Genomic DNA, 18,853 nt, shown 5'->3' with positions numbered 1-18,853 from the left:
CAGGTGCACTCAGCGCCGCACAAACTTGTCTCCCAGGATTTTTCCACACAAAACACGTCTCCCAGGGAAGCAACCGGTCTGATGAGCTGGGTGTGCGGGCGTTCCCACCCCGCCCTCCTAGTGCCCCCACAGGCCTGTACTGCAGTGAGAGGCCACCCCGGACAGACACGCCGGGCCTGGGATGGAGCCCAGGACCCCTTGGCCTGCAGCAGTGGCCTCCGGGATGAGCCATGGGGCCGGCAGTATCCAGACCACCAGCACGGTAGGTCTCCCACCTGAGCACCCACCCTGGCCCAGCGGCTCCACCCCAGGCTTCACCTTGCGATTTTTGGGGACGCTCTGCTCCCCCTTGAACCTACCCCTACCCCTACCCCTCTCCAGCACTGACCTCACTCCTAGGCCTGCCTTCTGACTCAGACCTCCCTCCTCACCCCCAGGCTCCCCAACCACCATCCCCACCTGGGACCACATCCCCTGAAAAGACTGATTACAGATTAAGGCAAATGTCTTCAGGAGACCAGGGTAAAGGCCTCCCATGGGAGAGAAGAGGCTGTTAGAGTGAGCCCCACCGTGACTTCTCAAGGCGGGGGCCCAGGAGGTACCTGAGGCCACTCAGCCCCTACCCCTCCAGCCCTGGTCAGCTCACCCTTTGCCCCTACTCAGTCCACCAGGGGCCTATCCTGGATTCACTCCAGACCTACTCAGGAGGCCTTGCAGCATGCTGGTCCAGCTGGATGGGAGCACCCCAGGGAAACGTTCTGGGGGCAAGCCCAGCGAAGCCTGGGCCCCGCTCCCCACCCCTGCTGCCGACCCCTCCTCATCACTGTTCTGTCAGACTCCTGGGTTCTTCCTCCCCTGACACACACACCCCAGCTCCTGCACCCCCAGCCTGGGCAGGAGGGCCCCTCTGAGTCAATGCCCTGCAGCATTCCTGCCTACCTTGCCTTGTCAGAGCTCTGTTGAGCTGAGCCCTGACTCACGTGGAGGGAATGGCCTTCTACCCCATGGCCTGGGGGGCAGGAGGCCAGGAGGGGTGCCAGAGAGGGCCAAGCCAGCCCTTTGGAGGCCTCTACAGAAGTTGGGGGGATGAGGGCAACTTCTGGGGTCTACAGGACAGAGATCAGGAAGGTCATGAGCCTAGGGGGTGGGCCAGTCTATCTGTTTGCTTCTGGGATCTCTTGGGCACCAAGGATCAAGGTCCATAGGGCCCTCTTCTACCCTAAAACTCCACCAAGCCCTTTATCCCCAACCCTCACTCTTAGCACTGACCCCTGCCTAGCTCAGGGTTGGCTGCCTGGTTCGAGGGGCTACCTGGAGCCCCCAGTCACCCAGGCAAAGAAAACCCCTCCCCTTCAGACTCACGGAGGTGGCTGCCCGTAGGCTCCCCAGTGGCCTACCCTGGCCCTTCCCTGACACGCAGGACAGTAGGGCCCATGGTGGCTTGGGAACAAAAGCTGGGAACTAAGCCGGGCCCAGATCCCTGCTGCTCTGTCCTGGGATGTGGAAGGAATAGGGAAGCCAGGCTAGGGTGCCGGCCTGTTCTTCCGCCCAAATTCCACCTTAAGCAGGTGGTGGCCCCTCCCTCTTACCTGGCCCAGGTGTCCCCGCCCCCAGCCAAGCTCAGGGCTGGGCCGGCGTCTGTCTCCTGGCCAGCTCTGGGCGAGGCCAGTGGGGAGGGGACTTCGGGGCCCGGACGGTGAAGACGTTCAGGCCGGAGGAGGCCCCAGCGGCCCAGGCCAGGAGCGGACCCGGCCGGGCGCATCTGCCGCCATGCAGGACGGTAACTTCCTGCTGTCGGCCCTGCAGCCTGAGGCCGGTGTGTGCTCCCTGGCGCTGCCCTCTGACCTGCAGCTGGACCGCCGGGGCGCAGAGGGGCCGGACGCTGAGCAGCTGCGGGCAGCCCGTGTCCAGGAACAGGTCCGTGCCCGCCTCCTGCAGCTAGGCCAGCAGGCTCGGCACAACGGGGCAGCTGAGCCTGAGGGGGCCACCGAGGCAGCCAGAGGTAAGCGGATGCCCGCAGGGTGGGTGCCGGGCAGTGGGAACGGTGGCCGTGGGTAGAGGTGGTCTCAGTGGGTGTGGTGGTACGAGGGCCAGAGGCCGTGGTAGGGCTGGCGCTGGAGTTCAGCGCCCTGACTCACCGAGGCCTTGCACTGAGTCACCCACCCCGCCCCACCAGGTGTGGGAGAAGACGTGGGTGCGGCCTCCCACCATCCAGCAGGGACCCCCGGGGTCCTCGCGGCCAAGCCCGGCTGGGCCCCACCTGTCGCCTCAGCCCAGAGCGCCATCGGCACATGGCAGGATTGGCACATGGCAGGCCAGGCAGGGCCTGTCTCTGTCAGCAAACCCGGAACCTGTACACGTCCGGCCCCACATAACACAGGCTCACACACGTCAGTCCCACAGGGACAGAAGCACACCAAGGCACAGACACCCAGACTCCAGCATCCCTCCCCACCACCCCCCAGGCCCCAAGGGAATGAGCAGACAGAAACGCGAGGGGGCGGGTCTGGGGAACCTGGACCAGAGCCAACTGCCTGTCTGGACCAGGGTCTCCCTGGGGACTTGCAAGGGAGGGCCCCGGAGGCCTGACCCAGTTATTCTTCGTGAGAACAGCAAGTGGGGGAGTGCCTCCTCAGTGCCAGGCAGACCCCCGCGTGTGTGTGTGTGCACGTGGGTGTGGATGTGCGTGTGCCTTAAAGGGTCTCACACACACTGAGTTCAGGGCAGTTGCTCTGGAAATGCCATTTCCTCCCTTGCCAGGCTGCAGCAACAGGGATCGAGGTTAGATAGTAAGAGGAACTTCCCAGGATGTCAGGAGTCCAGACACCAGTTCTCACAGTGATTCACACGACCTTTAGAGGGCCCTTTCCCGGGACAGGTCTCCAGATGCGGGCCACTTGGGGGGGGAGGAGGGTCAGCCAGAGCAGCCTGGGTTCCTGAGTCCTCCCCTGCCTGGGCCTCAGCCTTGCTGGGGCTAAGTAGTTGGGTGCCCAGGGGTCATGGGGTGGAGGAGGGAGCAGGGAGGGGTTAATTACCACCCTGGCAACCCTGCCAATTAGGGGAAGGAGTATAATTTGGGGGTGGGAGTAAGGTCCCCAGGCTGGAGGTGTGCCCCCCCAGGCTGAGCCTCACTAGCGTCAAAGGGTTAATAGCCCCTGCCCAGAAGCCTCATTAACCAGGGCGGGTCTGGGGAGTGTGCTGGGAGGGGAGCCCCCAGACCGTCCAGCTCACAGAGGCTGGGGGAGAGGCTGAGGCCCCCTCCTTCGCCCACAACATGAGTCCTTTCAGCCGGTCACCTGGCCAGGCTCTCTGGGGACATATGACGTGACCCCAGCAGGGACCCTAGCAGAGGCTGATCCCGCCCCCCGCCCTGTCCAGAGACCATGGAGCCCACCTACCCGTCCGTTCCCGTGCTCTGTCTCCGTCTGACTTTCACCCGACTGTTGTCTCTCTAAGCAGCCATCCATCTGTCCGCCCTCCCATCCCTCTGTCCATCCTCCCTTCCAACGGTCCCACCAGCCCTCCCTCCTCCTCCCCCATCTCCCCACCCTCCGCCCACCCACCTGTTTGTCCACTCACCAGAGTCAGGCTGGCGCCAGCACCCCCGGTTCCTGTGTGGCTGGATGGGGTGGGTGTGGCTCTTCCAGGTGGGACAGGGGACTGTGTGTCCTTGGCAAGTGCGGCATCACTCCTGTGTGACCATAGCACAGGACGGGCTCACAGGAGGTCAGCGTTGCTTCCTGGAGGAGGGGGCCGGGCATGTGCCCTGGCAGGGATTGGAAAGCTGATGGAGTCCCTGGCACATTTCTCAGGTGACCAAGAGGTCAGGGGGGTGAGTGTGGGGGCGCCCGTCCCCCAGCACAGCTGGAGGGGCACAGGGGGCTGTGGGAGAGGTCCGACCAGGGCTGATACTGGAGGAGACTCATGAGCCATCTGACCCAGCCAGGCTACCACTGTTCCTGTCAACAGGCACATCCCGCGGTCAGTACCACACCCTGCAGGCTGGCTTCAGTTCCCGCTCCCAGGGCCTCGGTGGGGACAACACCTCTGTGAGTGACACTCTCCCCGTGCCCTGGAGGGTCTCGTGGGGGAGGCTGGGGGGAAGCTGGAAGCTCCAGGGTCAGGGAGAGGGACCAGTGAGCCCCCAACACCCCCTCACTGCTCTCCTCCCTGCCCTCCCTACAGACCTTCCGGCACATTGCCAAGCCCACCTACAGCCCTGCCTCCTGGTCTTCTCGCTCAGCTGTGGACCTGAGCTCCAGTCGGAGGCTGAGCTCTGCCCACAACGGGGGCAGCACCTTTGGGGTTGCAGGGTACAGGGGAGCCCAGCCCGCTGTACCCATGCCTACCCGGCCCCTATCCTTCCATGAGCGCGCTGGGATGGGCAGCCGGGTGGACTATGACACCTTGTCCCTGCGCTCGCTGAGGCTGGGGGCTGGAGGCCTGGATGACCGCTACAGCGTGGTGTCCGAGCAGCTGGAGCCCCCGGCTGCCTCTGCCTACAGGCCCTTCGCCTATGAGCACCAGGCCAGCTCCAGCCGGGCAGGGGCCCTGGACTGGCCGGAGGCTACCGAGGGGCCGCCCAGCCGGACCATCCGTGCACCGGCCATGCGGACCCTCCAGCGATTCCAGGGCAGCCATCGCAGCCGCATCGGGGCTGGGGCGGCGCCAGGGGGTGTCCTGGAGCCTGTGGCCCGAGCACCGTCTGTGCGCAGCCTCAGCCTGAGCCTGGCTGACGCCAGCCACCTGCCAGATATGCGTGGACTAGACAGCTACGGCGGCCACCGCACTCTGCAGAGGCTCAGCAGCGGGTGAGCTGGGCCTGGCCTGGGGAGGGGACTTCTGCCGTGGCCCTGGCCCGTCCCCAGGGTACACTGACCCCTGACCCCTGTCTCTACAGATTTGATGACATTGACCTGCCCTCGGCAGTCAAGTACCTCATGGCCTCAGACCCCAACCTGCAGGTGCTGGGAGCAGCCTACATCCAGCACAAGTGCTACAGCGATGCTGGAGCCAAGAAGCAGGTGACCGACCACCCCTGCTGGCGGACAGGTGGCTCGCTGGTCTATGAATACCCCTGCTGACCACCCTATTGGTCCCTGATTTCCGGCCCCTGACCACCTCTCACTGACGCCCCACGCTGACTGGGCAGACCCCATCTGGCCCAGAGCCTCCCCAGCAGAGAAGGGGGAGGAGCAAGTGATCTGCACACTCACAATACACCTGCACACCTGTGCACACGTCTGAGCACGTCCGCATCCAGCTACACACATAGGCATGCCTCTCCGTACGGCTGCATACGTCGATACACATCTGCACACACGTGTGCACACCCGCGTACGTCTCCGTCATCGGTATACGCCGCCATGTACTCGCACACATCTACACGCACCTGTGCGGTGTGCACATGAGTTCTAACACCACGTGCCCGTGCGTGCAGGCCCGCAGCCTTCAGGCCGTGCCCAGGCTGGTGAAGCTCTTCAACCATGCCAACCAGGAGGTGCAGCGCCACGCCACGGGTGCCATGCGCAACCTCATCTACGACAACGCGGACAACAAGCTGGCCCTGGTGGAGGAGAGTGGCATCTTCGAGCTGCTGCGGACGCTGCGTGAGCAAGATGACGAGCTGCGCAAGAACGTCACAGGTGGCCCTGGCCTCACCCACAGCCCCGCGCCAGCGCCCCTCCTTCCCTCTGCCTTTTTGTCCCTTTCTCTGTTCTCTGTCCCCACCACTGCCCTCCACCCCCACAGCTATTCCAGTGGCACATCTCCGCAGCTAGCCTCCAGACCCCTTGTCCCCAAGCATTGTGCTCTCTGCTGTGTCACACCCCCAGGACCTGCAGCTCACACGCAGGCTTTCTAGGGGGGCTCCTGGGGGAGGCTCCAAATGCTACCTGGAGGGGCTGGAGGGACCAACAGGTTGTCACTGACCGCGGCCGTGGCCCCACCTGCCCCAGGGATCCTATGGAACCTGTCCTCCAGCGACCATCTGAAGGACCGCCTGGCCCGAGACACACTGGAGCAGCTCACGGACCTGGTGCTGAGCCCCCTCTCCGGGGCCGGGGGACCACCCCTCATCCAGCAGAATGCCTCCGAGGCTGAAATCTTCTATAATGCCACAGGGTTCCTCAGGTGCATGGGTAGGGGGCAGTCAGCTGGGGGAGGCCAAGAGGGTGGCCAAGGGGAGAGAGCTGAGTGCCTGGAAGGGAGCAGGGGAGGCCCGGGGAAGGGGCCTTTGACTGAAGTCTGAGTGGCAAGGCGGAGCTGGCCCGGGGGTGGGGGCGCTGGCCAAAAGAGGCACAGGTGCTGATGCAGAAGCGGGACAGGAAGCTGGGTGTGGCTGACATGTCAGATGTCATAGGTCCTGGGGGCGCAGGCTCAGGTTTCATTACATCGGGGACTTCATCTGACATTCATAACCCCCACTCTGGACACTCAGAGGGGTGAATGGGGGATGGGCATGCAGAGAGACCAGGGCCAGCAGGTGCTAAGGGGTGGGGCCCAGCTCAGGGGAAGGAGAGGGCTGGGGCTCAGGGTCTCAGCCCTTGGGTTTGGTTCCCACTGGGGATCTCCGATCCGTCTCCACCCACAGGAACCTCAGCTCAGCTTCCCAGGCCACTCGCCAGAAGATGCGTGAGTGCCACGGGCTGGTGGATGCCCTGGTCACCTACATCAACCATGCCCTGGACGTGGGCAAGTGCGAGGACAAGGTGAGGGGCGGCCATTGCCTTAGGGCCCGGGGGGTTTCCCGTCCACTCTGACCACGGTCTGCCCTCTGCAGAGCGTGGAGAATGCTGTGTGCGTGCTGAGGAACCTGTCCTACCGCCTGTATGACGAGATGCCGCCATCAGCCCTACAGCGGCTCGAGGGCAGGGGCCGCAGGGACATGGCTGGGGCGCCGCCCAGCGAGGTGGTGGGCTGCTTCACGCCTCAGAGCCGGCGGCTTCGAGAGGTGGGCACAGACCCGGGCAGCTGGGAGCTGGTGGGCCCCCCGGCCTGAGCCCAGCTGACCCTCCCCACCTCCCACCCAGCTGCCCCTCACGGCCGACACACTCACCTTCGCCGAGGTGTCTAAGGACCCCAAGGGTCTCGAGTGGCTGTGGAGCCCCCAGATCGTAGGACTGTACAATCGGTTGCTGCAGCGCTGTGAGCTCAACCCACACACGACTGAGGCGGCCGCTGGGGCGCTGCAGAACATCACCGCGGGCGACCGCAGGGTGAGGGCCCATGCCTGGCCTCGCAGAGGGGACACGCGGGTGAACAGAGAGGGCACAGGAGGGCTCTAGCAGTTTATTCTGTTGGGGCGGGATGGCAGGATGAGTGCAAATATGTGGATGAGCCAAAACATCAGAGAGGGGGACGGGACGTGCAGCCGGAGGCACACCTGAAGGGCACAGCAGGGAGCATGAGGCCAGCATCCCAAACCAGACAGGCCCCGGAGGCCCCCGATGTTTAGGTCCTATGCTGGCTTTAAGGAGAGGTTTGAGCTGAAGCGGGGCCAACCCGAGTCACACTTGGTGAGGCTCCCAGCCGGGGTGTGAAGACGAAAGCAGGGAGACCTCTTAGGGAATGGTGCACTGAGCGGGTGAGAGACAGTGAGGGGCCATTCCTGCCTCAGAATCCCCCAGATTGGCTGGGCAGACAGAGAGAGGGGGAGAGAGGGACAGAGAGAAGAACCAACCTAGAGTACAGGCCCTGGGGGCCGGGGTTTCGCCCGCTGTCACCAGCTCCTCTCCCCCCTGCAGTGGGCGGGCGTGCTGAGCCGCCTGGCTCTGGGGCAGGAGCGTATCCTGAACCCGCTGCTGGACCGGGTTCGGACCGCTGACCACCACCAGCTGCGCTCACTGACTGGCCTCATCCGAAACCTGTCTCGGAATGCCAGGAACAAGGATGAGATGTGTGAGTCAGGCCGTCCTGAAGCCTGGGTTCTGCCCTCACCCTGCCTACCTGGGTTCACACCTGGATCTTCTTTTCTGTTGTCCATTTGGGGGGGCCCATGGCAAGCTCGCCCTGGGTGAACAGACAGGAGGTGGGGGGGGGACCGGAAGTGCTAAGGTGGCTGGGAGTGGAGGTGGAGGCTGGCTTCCCGCCCCCCTGACCTCCTGGCCTCCCGGCAGCCACCAAGGTGGTGAGTCACCTGATTGAGAAGCTTCCCGGCAGCGTGGGTGAGAAGTCCCCCCCAGCCGATGTGCTGGTCAACATCATCGCAGTGCTCAACAATCTGGTGGTGGCCAGTCCCATTGCCGCCCGGGACCTGCTCTACTTTGACGGGCTCCGAAAGCTGGTCTTCATCAAGAAGAAGCGGGACAGGTGAGCCCCTCCCCCACGCACCCCTGCCCACCGCCCAGCCTGTGTGTCTGCTGACCCCAGCTCCCCGCCAGTCCCGACAGTGAGAAGTCCTCCCGAGCAGCCTCCAGCCTCTTGGCCAACCTGTGGCAGTACAGCAAGCTTCACCGAGACTTCCGGGCGGTATGTTCTGGGGCAGGCCGGGGTGCAGGACGTCAGGGGGGCGGGGGTGGGGGGGGCGGGGAGGGGGTGGACCGAGGAACTCCTGTGAGCAGGAGGCTCAGGGAGTGGGAAACATGGGAGAGGAGACCAGAGACCCAGAGAAAGGGGTCCAGGCCCAGACCAGGAAGGGTGGGGCCTGGGGAGAGCAGGGCCCAGAAGGCAGGCACCCTAACTCTGGGCCCCCTCTCCACTGCAGAAGGGCTATCGAAAGGAGGACTTCCTGGGCCCATAGGTGAGGACTTCCTGGAGGAGGAGGATGCAGCGTGGCCCAGCCTCCAAGGGACAGGCTCAGCTCTGCGCTGCTCACTGGCCAGCCCAGCGGAGGCTGATGGCCTGGGGCCTCTCGCTGGAGCCCCATGTGCAACTCTGAAGGGCCTAGGGCACCAGGGAGGGGATGGGGGCTGGTTGCAGGGACATGGCTTCTATAGGGCAGGGGGTAGGGCAGGGCTTGAGGCTGCTCTGGTGTGTGGGGTGGTGACCAGGTCTGGGAATATTCCCAGTGCTGGGAATAAAGGTGGCCGTGAACACAGCCCTGCAACTTTCTTCGGCTGGCCCAACCCGGGGTCCAATGCAGGGACTCAGCAGTGTCCCTGAGCACAACCATGCCTGCCCCTGAGGATACTCACACCCTGAGCACACCCAGAGGCTTCTCCAGGTCAGGAGCCCAGGACGAGGAAGAGAGTATCCCTCAGGGAGAGCTGGTGAGAGTGGAGGGAGCAGGGCAGACAGCAGAGTCAACCTTGCTACCGGCTGAGGTCCAGACACAGTAGAGCTGGGGGCCTTGTGCACAGAGTGACCACTCCTGGGAGAGCCATGAGCTCTCCTGGCTTCGGTGCTGCCCTGCTGGACTGTCCTCATGTGGCAAACACACCCAACACCTCTCTCTGCCCTGCCTCGCTGGGCCTGGGGTGTCCTGACCAGGGACTCACACTGTCCGACTGAGTCCTGGGATCCCATGTCACCCAACCAGGCCCATTCATATGTTTACAAAACAAAGAAGCAAAAGACTTCTTCCTTAAAGCTCAGAACCTGAAGTGTAAGAGGCCTGCCCCCTCCCCCAGGACCTGGCTGGATCAGGACAGGGCTGGGGACAGTCACGACCCCAAGCAGACAGACCCTAAGAGGCTACTACCAGAGATGTTTCTGAGCTGGCTCAGGATGGAGGGTGGTCAGGACGGCAGGAGCAGCCAGATTTGTGACCGAGCGAATGTGGGGATGAGAAAGGGGAGGGGCTGAGGGTCACGGACAAGCCTGAGACAGAACTGAGGGGTGCCCCACCCAGGGGCTGCATACCCCCTTCCTGCCCCAGGAGAGGAGAGGAGAGGCTGAGGCCCAGGCAGGATCTAAGAGGACTTTATTTCCTGGCAGTAGGAGGTACACTGGAGCAACTCCCCTTCCCTCAGGGTCTCAGGGCTGGTAGTCCTGCTAAGAGGAGAGAGGCCCCACCCCACCCTGCACCCAGCTGTCCTTGGAGATCTTGCTGTTCTGGCAGGTGGGGGCTACACATCATCCTCGGACACCAGGCAGTAGAAGTCCGTGCGGGCGCTGTAGTTGCGGGAGCCGAGGTCGGAGACATCTACCTCGCTGCCCCGGCCCTCTCCAAGCGAGACCCCACTTGCATGCGGTGGCGCTAATGGCTCCCCAAAGACTGGCCCTCGGACACCTGGGAAGAGTGTTCCACCAGGTCTAAGGCTGGGCTGCCCACGGCCTGACTTCTGCCGGGACCCATGCATGGGGCTCACTCCTTGCTCACCCTCCTGCATGGTGGCATTTGAGGTCCTGGAGGTTCCCAGGCAGGCCTTGGGCCCAAGTGCCCCCAGGAAAGAGGCAGTGAGGGTGTGCTGGGGGGTCAAGCCCACCTATGGCCTGCAGGGAGGAGTCCCCTCCACCTGGACCCCTTTCTGGGCACCTTGGCCCTGTGGAACCCCACCTCCAGCCCAGGCCAAGCCTCTCAGGGTCAGGGGTGGGGCCAGCTGAGCATACCCAGGTCCCCCTCGGGGTCGGGGTCCAGCTGCAGGTTCAGGGTCCGATCCTCTGAGACGTGGCCTTGTACAATAAGCATGGGGTCTTTGTCATCCTGCAACCTGGTCTGGGGGTCTCCCTCCATTGCTCTGTACCGCACCTTCCGTGGCAGCGCCAGCTGCAGCTCTTTCCAAAAATCTGAAGAAGGCGCCTGGGGGCCAGGATGGGGCCGTTAGCCTAGTCCCCTTGGCCGCAAAAGAGCACAGCTGGAAGGGTGTGTTCACCTGGCTCCCGGGATCTCAAAGGAAGCCCCTCTTCTGGGCAGCAGGCCACACAGCCCTCACCCACGGGCCCATTCACAAACCCCCATCCCATACAGACGCCCGTGGAAGAACCCCTCTCTGGAGCCCGGTGCCGCCCAGCCCTATTTCAGGGCCCCTCCCCACACCCCTCTGCGCACCACGGAGCCGGGCCTCCAGAGCAGCAGGGTCACCAGGTGGCGGTGCTGGCGCAGCAGGTGGAGCGCGGGGTGCACCGGGTCGCGCCTTTGACCCTCGAAGGTGATGAAGATGGGTCTGCGCGTGAGCTCCAGCAGCCGGCACAGGCCCTCCCTGCGGGGGCGGGACCGTCAGGGGGGACGCGGCTGGGGGCCCACCCAACCCGGCGCCGGACCCACCGGAAGCTGTGGCTGCACCAGGCCCGGCCCAGGAAGGCGTCCGACAGCACCACGATGAGGCGCCGGCAGCGGCTCAGGTTCACCAGCAGGTCCGCGGAGGGCTCTGCGGGAACCGGGCGTCGGCGGGGCCGAGGTGGGGCGGGGCCGAGGAGGGGCGGGGCCTGGATGGGGCGGGGACGGGCCCAGAACGGGGCGGGGCCGTGGGAGGGAGGGGCCCGGTCTCGGGGAGGGGACGGGGGCGGGGCCTGGACGAGGCCAGGGGAGGGCGGGGCTCGGGCCCAGAACAGGGCGGGACCCGGAGCGAGATGGGGCGGGGGTCATGGGAGGGCGGGGCCCGGTCTCGGGACGGGGGCGGGGCCCTGGGCGGAGCCCGCGGTACCCGCGCGCGGCAGGAGGTCGCGGTCATCCAGGAAGAGCTTGTAGCCCCGACGCCGCTCTAGGTGCGGCTTCAGGATGAAGTTCACGAACTTCCGGTCCTCGGGGCTGTCGCTGTAGGAGACGTAGGCGTCGTAGAGCTTCCCGTCTGCGGATGGCGGCGGGTCAGCGCTCCGCTTTCTAGGCCCGGGCCCGCGGCTCACTACCCGCCCCAACCGGGCCCTCTAACCTCTCCCCACGCGCATGCGGGGACCAGGCCCGCCCGCCACATTTCGACCCTGCAGATCCCGCACACACACTCGCAACCCCGCCCCCAGGCCGCGCCTAGACCCTCTCCAGCGCTGGCTCTTTCCTGGACTGTGTGCTCACCAGAGCCTTCCGAGGGAGGCCGCCTCCCCACTGCAGACCTCCACCGCCACCCCACTTGCCCAGGCAACCCGCCCACCCAGAGCTGAGCTTGGGGAGGCCCCATAGCTGATTCATCCCCCTCGGCCACCCCGGCCCCACGCACCGTTCATCTCCACCTCCCCGCAGGCGTCTTGGTACCAGCGCAGGACACTGAGGCGACACTTCACGTAGAGCAGGGCCGCCAGGAGCAGAGCCAGCAGCACCAGCAGAGAGGCCAGCACCGCGGCCACGTGGCCCGCTGGGCCTGGGGACAGAGCTACAGCCTGAACGACTGCCACCCCCACCCAGCGTTCTCTGAGCCTCAAGGCTCCCCAGGCTTCCCTTCTACCTTCCACCCAGTGTACCCCACTCACCAGCTCTCCAAAGAGTGAAGGAAGAGGAGCTGACATTCCGGATGGAGCAGGTAAAGGCCCCATAGTCCTCAGCACGGGTCAGGTTGACCCCCAGAACACTGGACACAAGCACCTCTGATAAGTTGTCCTTGACCCTGGGGAGATCAGGCCCAACTCTCTCATCTGGGGCCTGAGAGCATTAGTGGATGCCCCTAGGCCCCACCTGTCAGACTGAACCACAGAGGCCGCAGATGTGGGCTTCCTGAGTGGTCCTTGCCCCACTAGCTAAGAGAAGTGGCCAGAACCTGGTGGGGGTGTGGATCTGTTTGGGGATAGTCACCCTGATCCTGGGTCTGGGTTTTGGGGGGCAATGCCTAATTCAGGCCATAGGATTGTGCTGGCACCCATGGCCCTGGGCTGTCTACAAGGCGCCTGTCCACAGGGGCCACCTGTCCCTGCAGTCACTAAACCCTTAGTCTGTGTCAAGAGTGGCGCTCTGCCCATGTCCGTCCAGGTGGTTATAGACCAGGGTATAGGTGTCCATGGGTATAACCAGGGTAGTCACCTGACCCTGGACACTTCCATCTCTTACCAGGAGTCTTCATGGAGGTCATAGTGGCTCCCATCGCCCAGCGGCAGCCTGTCTTTCAGCCACTGGACTGAGGGTAGGGGACAGTGGGGCCCAGAGACCACCCAGGCTGTGCAGTTCAGAGCCACTACACTGCCCACGGTGGGCCCCAGGGCCTGGTTTCCAGTGGGGGAGAGGAAGTCAGGGGCCCTGTCACAGAGGCCTACAGAGAGAGGACCCAGTCGTTAGCCATGCTTGGGATGCTGGGGTCCCACCAACCACAGATGGTCTATGGGCCAGGAAAAAAACAAGATGGTTAGTGGCATGTGTTGCTTGGTGGCCACACCATGTCCATGCACAAGTCCCACTGGGGACAGGGCTTGGCACTTGGCATGTCTTCCCCCAGTGGCAGCTGGGTCTTGGGTTTTCTGCCTGACCTCGATGTGCGCTGGAAGGCCGTGGCTAGAGTCATAGCTGAGCTGACCCATCCCAGACCAGTGGGGGCCCATCTGGCTGCTCATCCAGCCAGGACATGAGCCCAACTCCCACATTTTCTGTGTACACCCGTTGCCCACCCCAGGTGAGCAGCCAGGCACCACAGCCCTCGCCCCACCACCTCTGCTGGGGAAGCTGCAGCAAGTGTGAACACCAGTGCTGAGCTTGCCAGCACCTTCCACCTGGGATGGGAGCATGGGATTCCAGGACCCTCAACTCCTGGTCATGGGCAAGCTTTCCCAGCTCCCTGAGACCTAAATTTTTTGATTTTCAAATCAGGGTGAAGAGTCCTAGTAGGACGTGAGAGGAGACCACCATCATCTTGATTAGGTGGTCTCTCAGCAGCCCACATCTACTCATCCCGCCCCTGGGGGCCCCCCAGCAGCTCCCACTCCCAGTGTCCCTGAGCTTTGTTGACCCCCACAACTGTGGTCTGGAGGCTTTGGGCAGGAGAGGGCTCTGGGCTTTTCCTAATCATGGGGTCAGGACCTTGGGCTATGTGGGAGGGGCAAGCATAAGCCTTTGTACCCCTGGCTGGAGGCCAAGCTGAGAGCCCAGGCAACATCACAGCGTGGAGCCAGCCTCAGGGACAGGAGGTGGGAGTGGGGCCCGTGCTTGTCCCTCTCTGACCCCTCTACCTGCCATGGTCTGGCCGGGGCCTCCTCGAGGCAGGCTGGGCACTGGTGCCAACCCCCGGTTCCACGGGGCTCCTTGGCTGAGCAGACTGGTCCCCCAGGAGGTGGGCAAGACTCACTCTCTGTCTTTGTGGCCGGTCAGTCAGGGCACCAGGATGGGTCAGAGGCTGCTGCCATCCCAAAGGAGAAAGTTAAACAAGAACAGGATGAGTTAACATGTAACTTTGCACCAGCTGCCTCATGGGTGCTGGGGACGCCAGCACAGTATCATGTGGCTGGAGTGGGCAGGGCCCAGGCGGCTGGGAGGGGCCCTCGGAGTGAACTTCACCTGTTCCAGGGTCACCATGATGGAGGGAGGGACCATGGATGCACACCCCTGGCACCCCTCATGAGGCTGGGAGGTGGCTGTGTTCCCACTACCCCCTGGGACAGGGGTGCCACATACAAGGAGGGATGCAGGGCAGCCCCGAGCTCACCCAGGCCCTAGGGAGAGGGGGGCATGTGAAACTTGTCCACCACCACACGGTGAGTGTGGGCTGCTGGACTCTGAGCTGCACTCCCCCTGCAGGGTTCTGTTCTGGACATGTCCCGTGTGCCCGTGTGTGTATGGACACGGCAGCACCCAAGGCTGAGCCAGGCCACAGCCATGGAGGCAGGAGGGCACGAGGGAGGCCTGGCTGGCCTGAGTCTGCTCCAACAGGCCTAACAGGTCCCACCTCCTTCTGGGTCCCACACCTGCATCCCCTCCACCCATTTGTCATTTCCAAAACCAAAGGCTCTTGTCCACATTGTCTAGTTCTCCAAGGGAAGCCCCCACCCCACCCGTAGGTGGCTCTTCTTTCCTATGTGGGGGCTGGGACCACTCCCAACCCGGACTGGCAGTGGCCACACAAGTACCCTGACAAAAAAATCTCTACAGTGAGCTGAGCTGAAAGGAGGAGCCAAAACCCCCAGTGTCGGGGCCTTCACTGAGAGCCTCCTTGACGGCCAGGGCCTTGGGTCCACCTCCTCCCTGGCGCCAGGTTCACCCAAGTGATCCAGCAGGTACTCCACTCCTGCCTCAGGCCATCCACCCCACCCTGCGGGCCCCTGAGGCTTTACAGGGACGTCTCTTGGCCTCCCCACCATTCCTTCTGCATGGTGATGCCGCTGTGGACCTGGCCCGGCCTCAGCACAGCCAGAAGCCCTGGGTTTGGCTGGGACGGGATTTCCTCGGGAATTGGTGGAGCGTCAGGCAGGGAAGGGGTGAGGAGGTTCCTTCCAGAAGCGCTCCTGTGGAGGGCGGTCTTGAAGGTCCTTGAAGAAGGAGAACCAGGCCACTGGGAGGCTATGGAAGACTGGGCAGCTCACATCCCCTACCCCAGTGTGCCTGGAAGGACGTGTTTCCAGCTCGGTGGATCCCAAGGAAACTCTTGCGGTGTCCCTCCCACGTCTTCAAGCTCAGAAGAGCTTTTACCCCTGGGAAGGCAGCCTCGAGCCTTCCTGGAAGTTAAGGCCAAACTACACATCCAGGGATAGGTGCCCTCCCCCTGCACACTGTCCCCTGCATCATCTGTTTTGCACACCCCATGCACACACAGCCCTCTCCCCACGTGCACCTGAACTACTATCTTGGTGTGTGTGCCTCCACGCACACTCCCCACACCTCCAGCACTCTGGCCACACGCCCACACACTGCACATCCGTACCTGCAACAGCTCGCACAGGGTGCACTACCACGAGCATCTGCGCAAACCCCACACCACACACACTGTACCTCACACCTACCCTGCTGCCCGTGGCGTACGGACAGCCTCCTGTCATCCCTGCTCTTATGGACACACATACCATGCCCACACATGCTGCAGGCCTCCCCTCAGCCAGGCCTGACTCGGAGAACCAGCCTCAGGTTGGAATGGTGTCCAGGCTCACGCGGAGTGGCAGGGCTGTTACGGGAGTACACGAAGTCACCTGGTTCCGGCTCTTTCCTCCTCGTGGGGAATGTCGGTCATTGAGGTCATTGACGTGTGCTTGGGAGCAAACTCTCTGCTCAGCTGGGCCCCCAACCCAGCCTGCGGCCCACGGCACCAGGACACATCACCAAGCGCAGCGAGGACCTGTCTTTTGTTTGTGTGTGTTTTAATCAGAACTTTCCCTGTAGCTTCCTGGCTTTGCAGTCACATCCTCTCCTAGACCTAAACCCCACCCAGGCAGCCACCCCCATCCCAGGCAGGCGGGCAGTTGGTGGTTCTCGCCCTGCCTGCCCCGCCTGCATTGCTTCTTCCTGTAACGCTGAGTCAAGCGGCTCCTTCCTCTGGGGCCCACCCCAGCCCACCCAGGCATCATACTTCCCGAGGCCAAGCCTGGGGGTGGAGGGGAGCTTGCAGAGGGGCTGGAGCCCAGGGTGATGTGGTGGTGGGGGCTCCTAAGGAGACTCCCAGTCGGGGCCATGTTGCACACACACGAGAGCCAGCTTCCCAGACACTGCCTACGAAGCTACACTAAGGATGGTGGGGGCCTTCAGGTTGCTCCCCCTGGCCCAAGTAAGCAGCCCCAGTGTGTATCTGACCTGTGGCCTGCTGGGGTAAGGAGGGTCCTGTGGAAATTCCTGCCAATAATAGGGCCTTGAGCAGAGTTTTTGGGCCCCCTCCCTATCTGATTCCCCCATGTAGTCCCCAAACAGTGAGCGGTTAAAAGGGGGCTGTGTTATCACATGGACCTTAGTTCCAGGCTGGGATGGGAGGACAGTCCCCCCCCCCACCTTTCCAGATAAGGGAGCAAAGAAAAGGCCTCAACAGAGGCTCCTGGGCTCTGAGCCCAGGTGGGGGGCGGCCAGTATCTCCTTTTGTCACCACTGACTCCCCCCGCACCCAGCCCAGACTGACTTGGGACTCAAGGCCCAGCAATAGGTGGCTGGCATCACTACCCAGAGAAATTGGGCAAGGGTCCCCTTCAGGCCTTGTCCCTGTTCTCACCCACCCAGGGTCAGAGGCCCACCCGTGGGCCACCTTCAATATTGGCTTTCCTATGTCCTTAATCTGACCCTGCCCCAGCCCTGCTCTTCAACCTCACACCCCCCGTGGCCCTCAAGACCCTTGGATGATGGTGCATCTTGGGCTCAGGGTCCCCACAGAACTGTAGGAAGATCTGACTGCACCCTTTCTCCACTGAGCCTCAGCTTCCTGAATGCACATTAGCACTGGTACCAGCCCCTCCTTGAAGGTGCTTCAGTGGGCCCGATGCCCAGGTCACCTCCTACAGTAGTCAGTGACCTGCATAGGAGCACCCAGGTGGGAAGCAAAGAGCCCCAACCATTCTTGCTGCCTCTCAAAGCTCCTGCCAGACTGCCTCTGTGTGCCCCTCTGTGTCACCCTCTCACAGCCATGACAGGACACCCCCCCTTCTGCTGCTAAAGTACACCCTCACCCCCAGGCCCACTCTCCAAGGTTAGTGCAAAGAAGCCCACATGGCCTTAGGCACTGTCCCGAACGGCCCTTCCGAATCCAAGCCCCCCTCCCTCTCCCCCCACCACCCACCACACTCTGCCCTACACCCGGTGGTTCCTAGAAAGATCCAGCTCCTGAGCTTATGTTCTGGCTTGAGTTCTGACTCCCTCGGCTCAAGCGGCGGGAGGCGATCCCCCCCATTCCCCACCCCTCCGCCGTCTGGTTTGCTGCTGAGCACCCCATAGTCTCCAGCATCCCCTGCTCATCTGGGACGCGCTGCGCCCCCGACGTGTCTCCTGAAGGAAGAACTGCACGAAAGGCTGTGGCCCCGCAGGCGGGGGGGGCTCCGTCCTGCTCCCCAGGGGGCCGCAACGCCCGGTTCCCCTCCACTACACACCCCACCTCCGGCGGTCTGCCTTTCCGAGGGGAGGACCAGACTTAGTCCCCCACCCTCCAGGTGCAGTGGGCAGGCTGGTCGGGGGCGGGCGCAGAGGGCGGGGACTCGGGTGTCGTCGAAAAGGGAACGCGCACGGAGGCAGACGCGCTCACGGAGAGCGGATGGCGGATTGGGGCGCGCACGAGGGGGACGTGGATGACAGGTCGGAGTGCGCAGGGGGGCCGCGCGGGTGACCGGCAGGCCTAGCACAGCAGGTCGGGGACGCAGACGGAGGGCGGGAGCGCGCATGACGGTAGCTCCGCCCGGCGACCAGCGCCGTGCACCGCCCCAGCCAGCTCCTCCGTACACCCCCGGAGCCCGGGGAGGCCTCAGGACTGGGATCCGAGCTCCGGGCAGAAGCGAGCGTCTCCGCGCGCCTTGGCGTTCCTCCTCCCTCTCCTGGGCAAAGGTCACGAGGAAGCCACTGCCCATGTCGGGCGGAGCGGGAAAAGCAGCCTTTGCCGTCCCCCACCCCCCGCCCCGCCGCCAGACCCAAGGGGCAGGGACGCGGACCAACTCAGGCTTCCGGGCGACGGGGGCAGCCGGGCCGACTCCGAGCCACTTCCTGCGGGACCGCACCCGCCGCGGCCCAGAGGCTCTTATGGGCAAGCGCCCCCGGCCCCGGCCCCCAAGCTCCAAGCCTAGTCCCGGCTCCCGGGAGCCAGCGAGCTCCACTCACCCCCGTGGGTCCGAGCCACTCACCTGCTGCCAAGACCTGGGGCTTGCGCGACCACGGGGACGGGACGTCTCACCTGGGCCAGGTGCGCAGCGGCGACGAGCCCGGCGGCGGCGGCAGGTGCAGCCCCGCCCAGCGGCCAGGGCCGGAGGGCGGACCCAAGAGTCCCGCTTCGCGCCCAAGTCTGGCGCTTAAGACTGACCTGCTCTCAGACGCCAGGAAGCCTCGGAGCTGCAACCACCCAGCCTGGGGGCAGAGGGCAAACCGGCCCAACCAGCCAGAGAGTCTAGGACCTGGGGGACTCCTCAGAGTTTCCACTATCCCCAGGGGCATCTTTGGCGGTTCTGCCCCTCCTCC

The 18,853-nt window shown here is 64.0% G+C and overlaps 2 protein-coding genes and 1 long non-coding RNA gene across 10 annotated transcripts; 2 read left to right on the top strand and 1 right to left on the bottom strand.

Annotated features, from left to right (window-relative positions):
- Nucleotides 1-1,618: 1,618 nt before the first annotated feature.
- PKP3 (plakophilin 3) lies at nucleotides 1,619-9,198 on the top strand. Its single transcript, XM_027579702.1, has 13 exons — nucleotides 1,619-2,002; nucleotides 3,970-4,049; nucleotides 4,186-4,811; nucleotides 4,901-5,024; nucleotides 5,441-5,645; nucleotides 5,958-6,132; nucleotides 6,593-6,710; nucleotides 6,782-6,952; nucleotides 7,032-7,217; nucleotides 7,746-7,899; nucleotides 8,118-8,310; nucleotides 8,382-8,469; nucleotides 8,705-9,198. The coding sequence occupies exons 1-13, from the start codon at nucleotides 1,771-1,773 to the stop codon at nucleotides 8,738-8,740; spliced, it is 2,388 nt and encodes a 795-aa protein (XP_027435503.1). The 5' UTR covers nucleotides 1,619-1,770; the 3' UTR covers nucleotides 8,741-9,198.
- A 547-nt stretch (nucleotides 9,199-9,745) lies between these two features.
- Nucleotides 9,746-18,827, bottom strand: SIGIRR (single Ig and TIR domain containing). 8 transcript variants are annotated; one of them, XM_027579960.1, is made up of 10 exons: nucleotides 15,787-15,907; nucleotides 13,967-14,126; nucleotides 12,854-13,052; nucleotides 12,283-12,416; nucleotides 12,033-12,185; nucleotides 11,526-11,669; nucleotides 11,147-11,249; nucleotides 10,931-11,081; nucleotides 10,492-10,681; nucleotides 9,746-10,171 (listed from the first exon to the last, which is right to left on the bottom strand). In XM_027579960.1, exons 1-10 carry the CDS (start codon nucleotides 15,787-15,789, stop codon nucleotides 10,008-10,010), a joined length of 1,401 nt encoding a protein of 466 aa, XP_027435761.1. In that variant the 5' UTR covers nucleotides 15,790-15,907; the 3' UTR covers nucleotides 9,746-10,007. The 8 variants fall into 8 exon arrangements, with proteins under 8 accessions (XP_027435761.1, XP_027435760.1, XP_027435759.1 ...); XM_027579959.1 differs by lacking the exon at nucleotides 15,787-15,907 and adding an exon at nucleotides 15,085-15,220 and having other exon boundaries at nucleotides 13,967-14,129; XM_027579958.1 differs by having other exon boundaries at nucleotides 9,747-10,171; nucleotides 13,967-14,129; nucleotides 15,787-15,924.
- On the top strand, nucleotides 12,198-14,358 carry LOC113914598. The gene is made up of 3 exons (XR_003517488.1): nucleotides 12,198-12,332; nucleotides 12,857-12,926; nucleotides 13,604-14,358. It is a non-coding gene; the product is annotated as an uncharacterized LOC113914598 (long non-coding RNA).
- Nucleotides 18,828-18,853: the final 26 nt, after the last annotated feature.

This window comes from Zalophus californianus, chromosome 11 (assembly GCF_009762305.2).
Source record: "Zalophus californianus isolate mZalCal1 chromosome 11, mZalCal1.pri.v2, whole genome shotgun sequence".
Lineage (NCBI taxonomy): Eukaryota > Metazoa > Chordata > Mammalia > Carnivora > Otariidae > Zalophus > Zalophus californianus.
Note: the sequence above shows the minus strand (reverse complement) of the source record. Positions and strands in the feature narration are given on the sequence as shown.

Coding starts and splice junctions, on each gene's coding strand:
- PKP3 (XM_027579702.1), top strand. CDS start 1,771: ATGCAGGACGGTAACTTCCTGCTGTCGGCCCTGCAGCCTGAGGCCGGT. Junction 2,003..3,969: donor GGCCACCGAGGCAGCCAGAG/GTAAGCGGATGC, acceptor TCCTGTCAACAG/GCACATCCCGCGGTCAGTAC. Junction 8,470..8,704: donor TTCACCGAGACTTCCGGGCG/GTATGTTCTGGG, acceptor TCTCCACTGCAG/AAGGGCTATCGAAAGGAGGA.
- SIGIRR (XM_027579957.1), bottom strand. CDS start 14,323: ATGGTCCCTCCCTCCATCATGGTGACCCTGGAACAG. Junction 12,417..12,853: donor GACCTCCATGAAGACTCCTG/GTAAGAGATGGA, acceptor TGATCTCCCCAG/GGTCAAGGACAACTTATCAG. Junction 11,670..12,032: donor CGGGGAGGTGGAGATGAACG/GTGCGTGGGGCC, acceptor CGCCATCCGCAG/ACGGGAAGCTCTACGACGCC.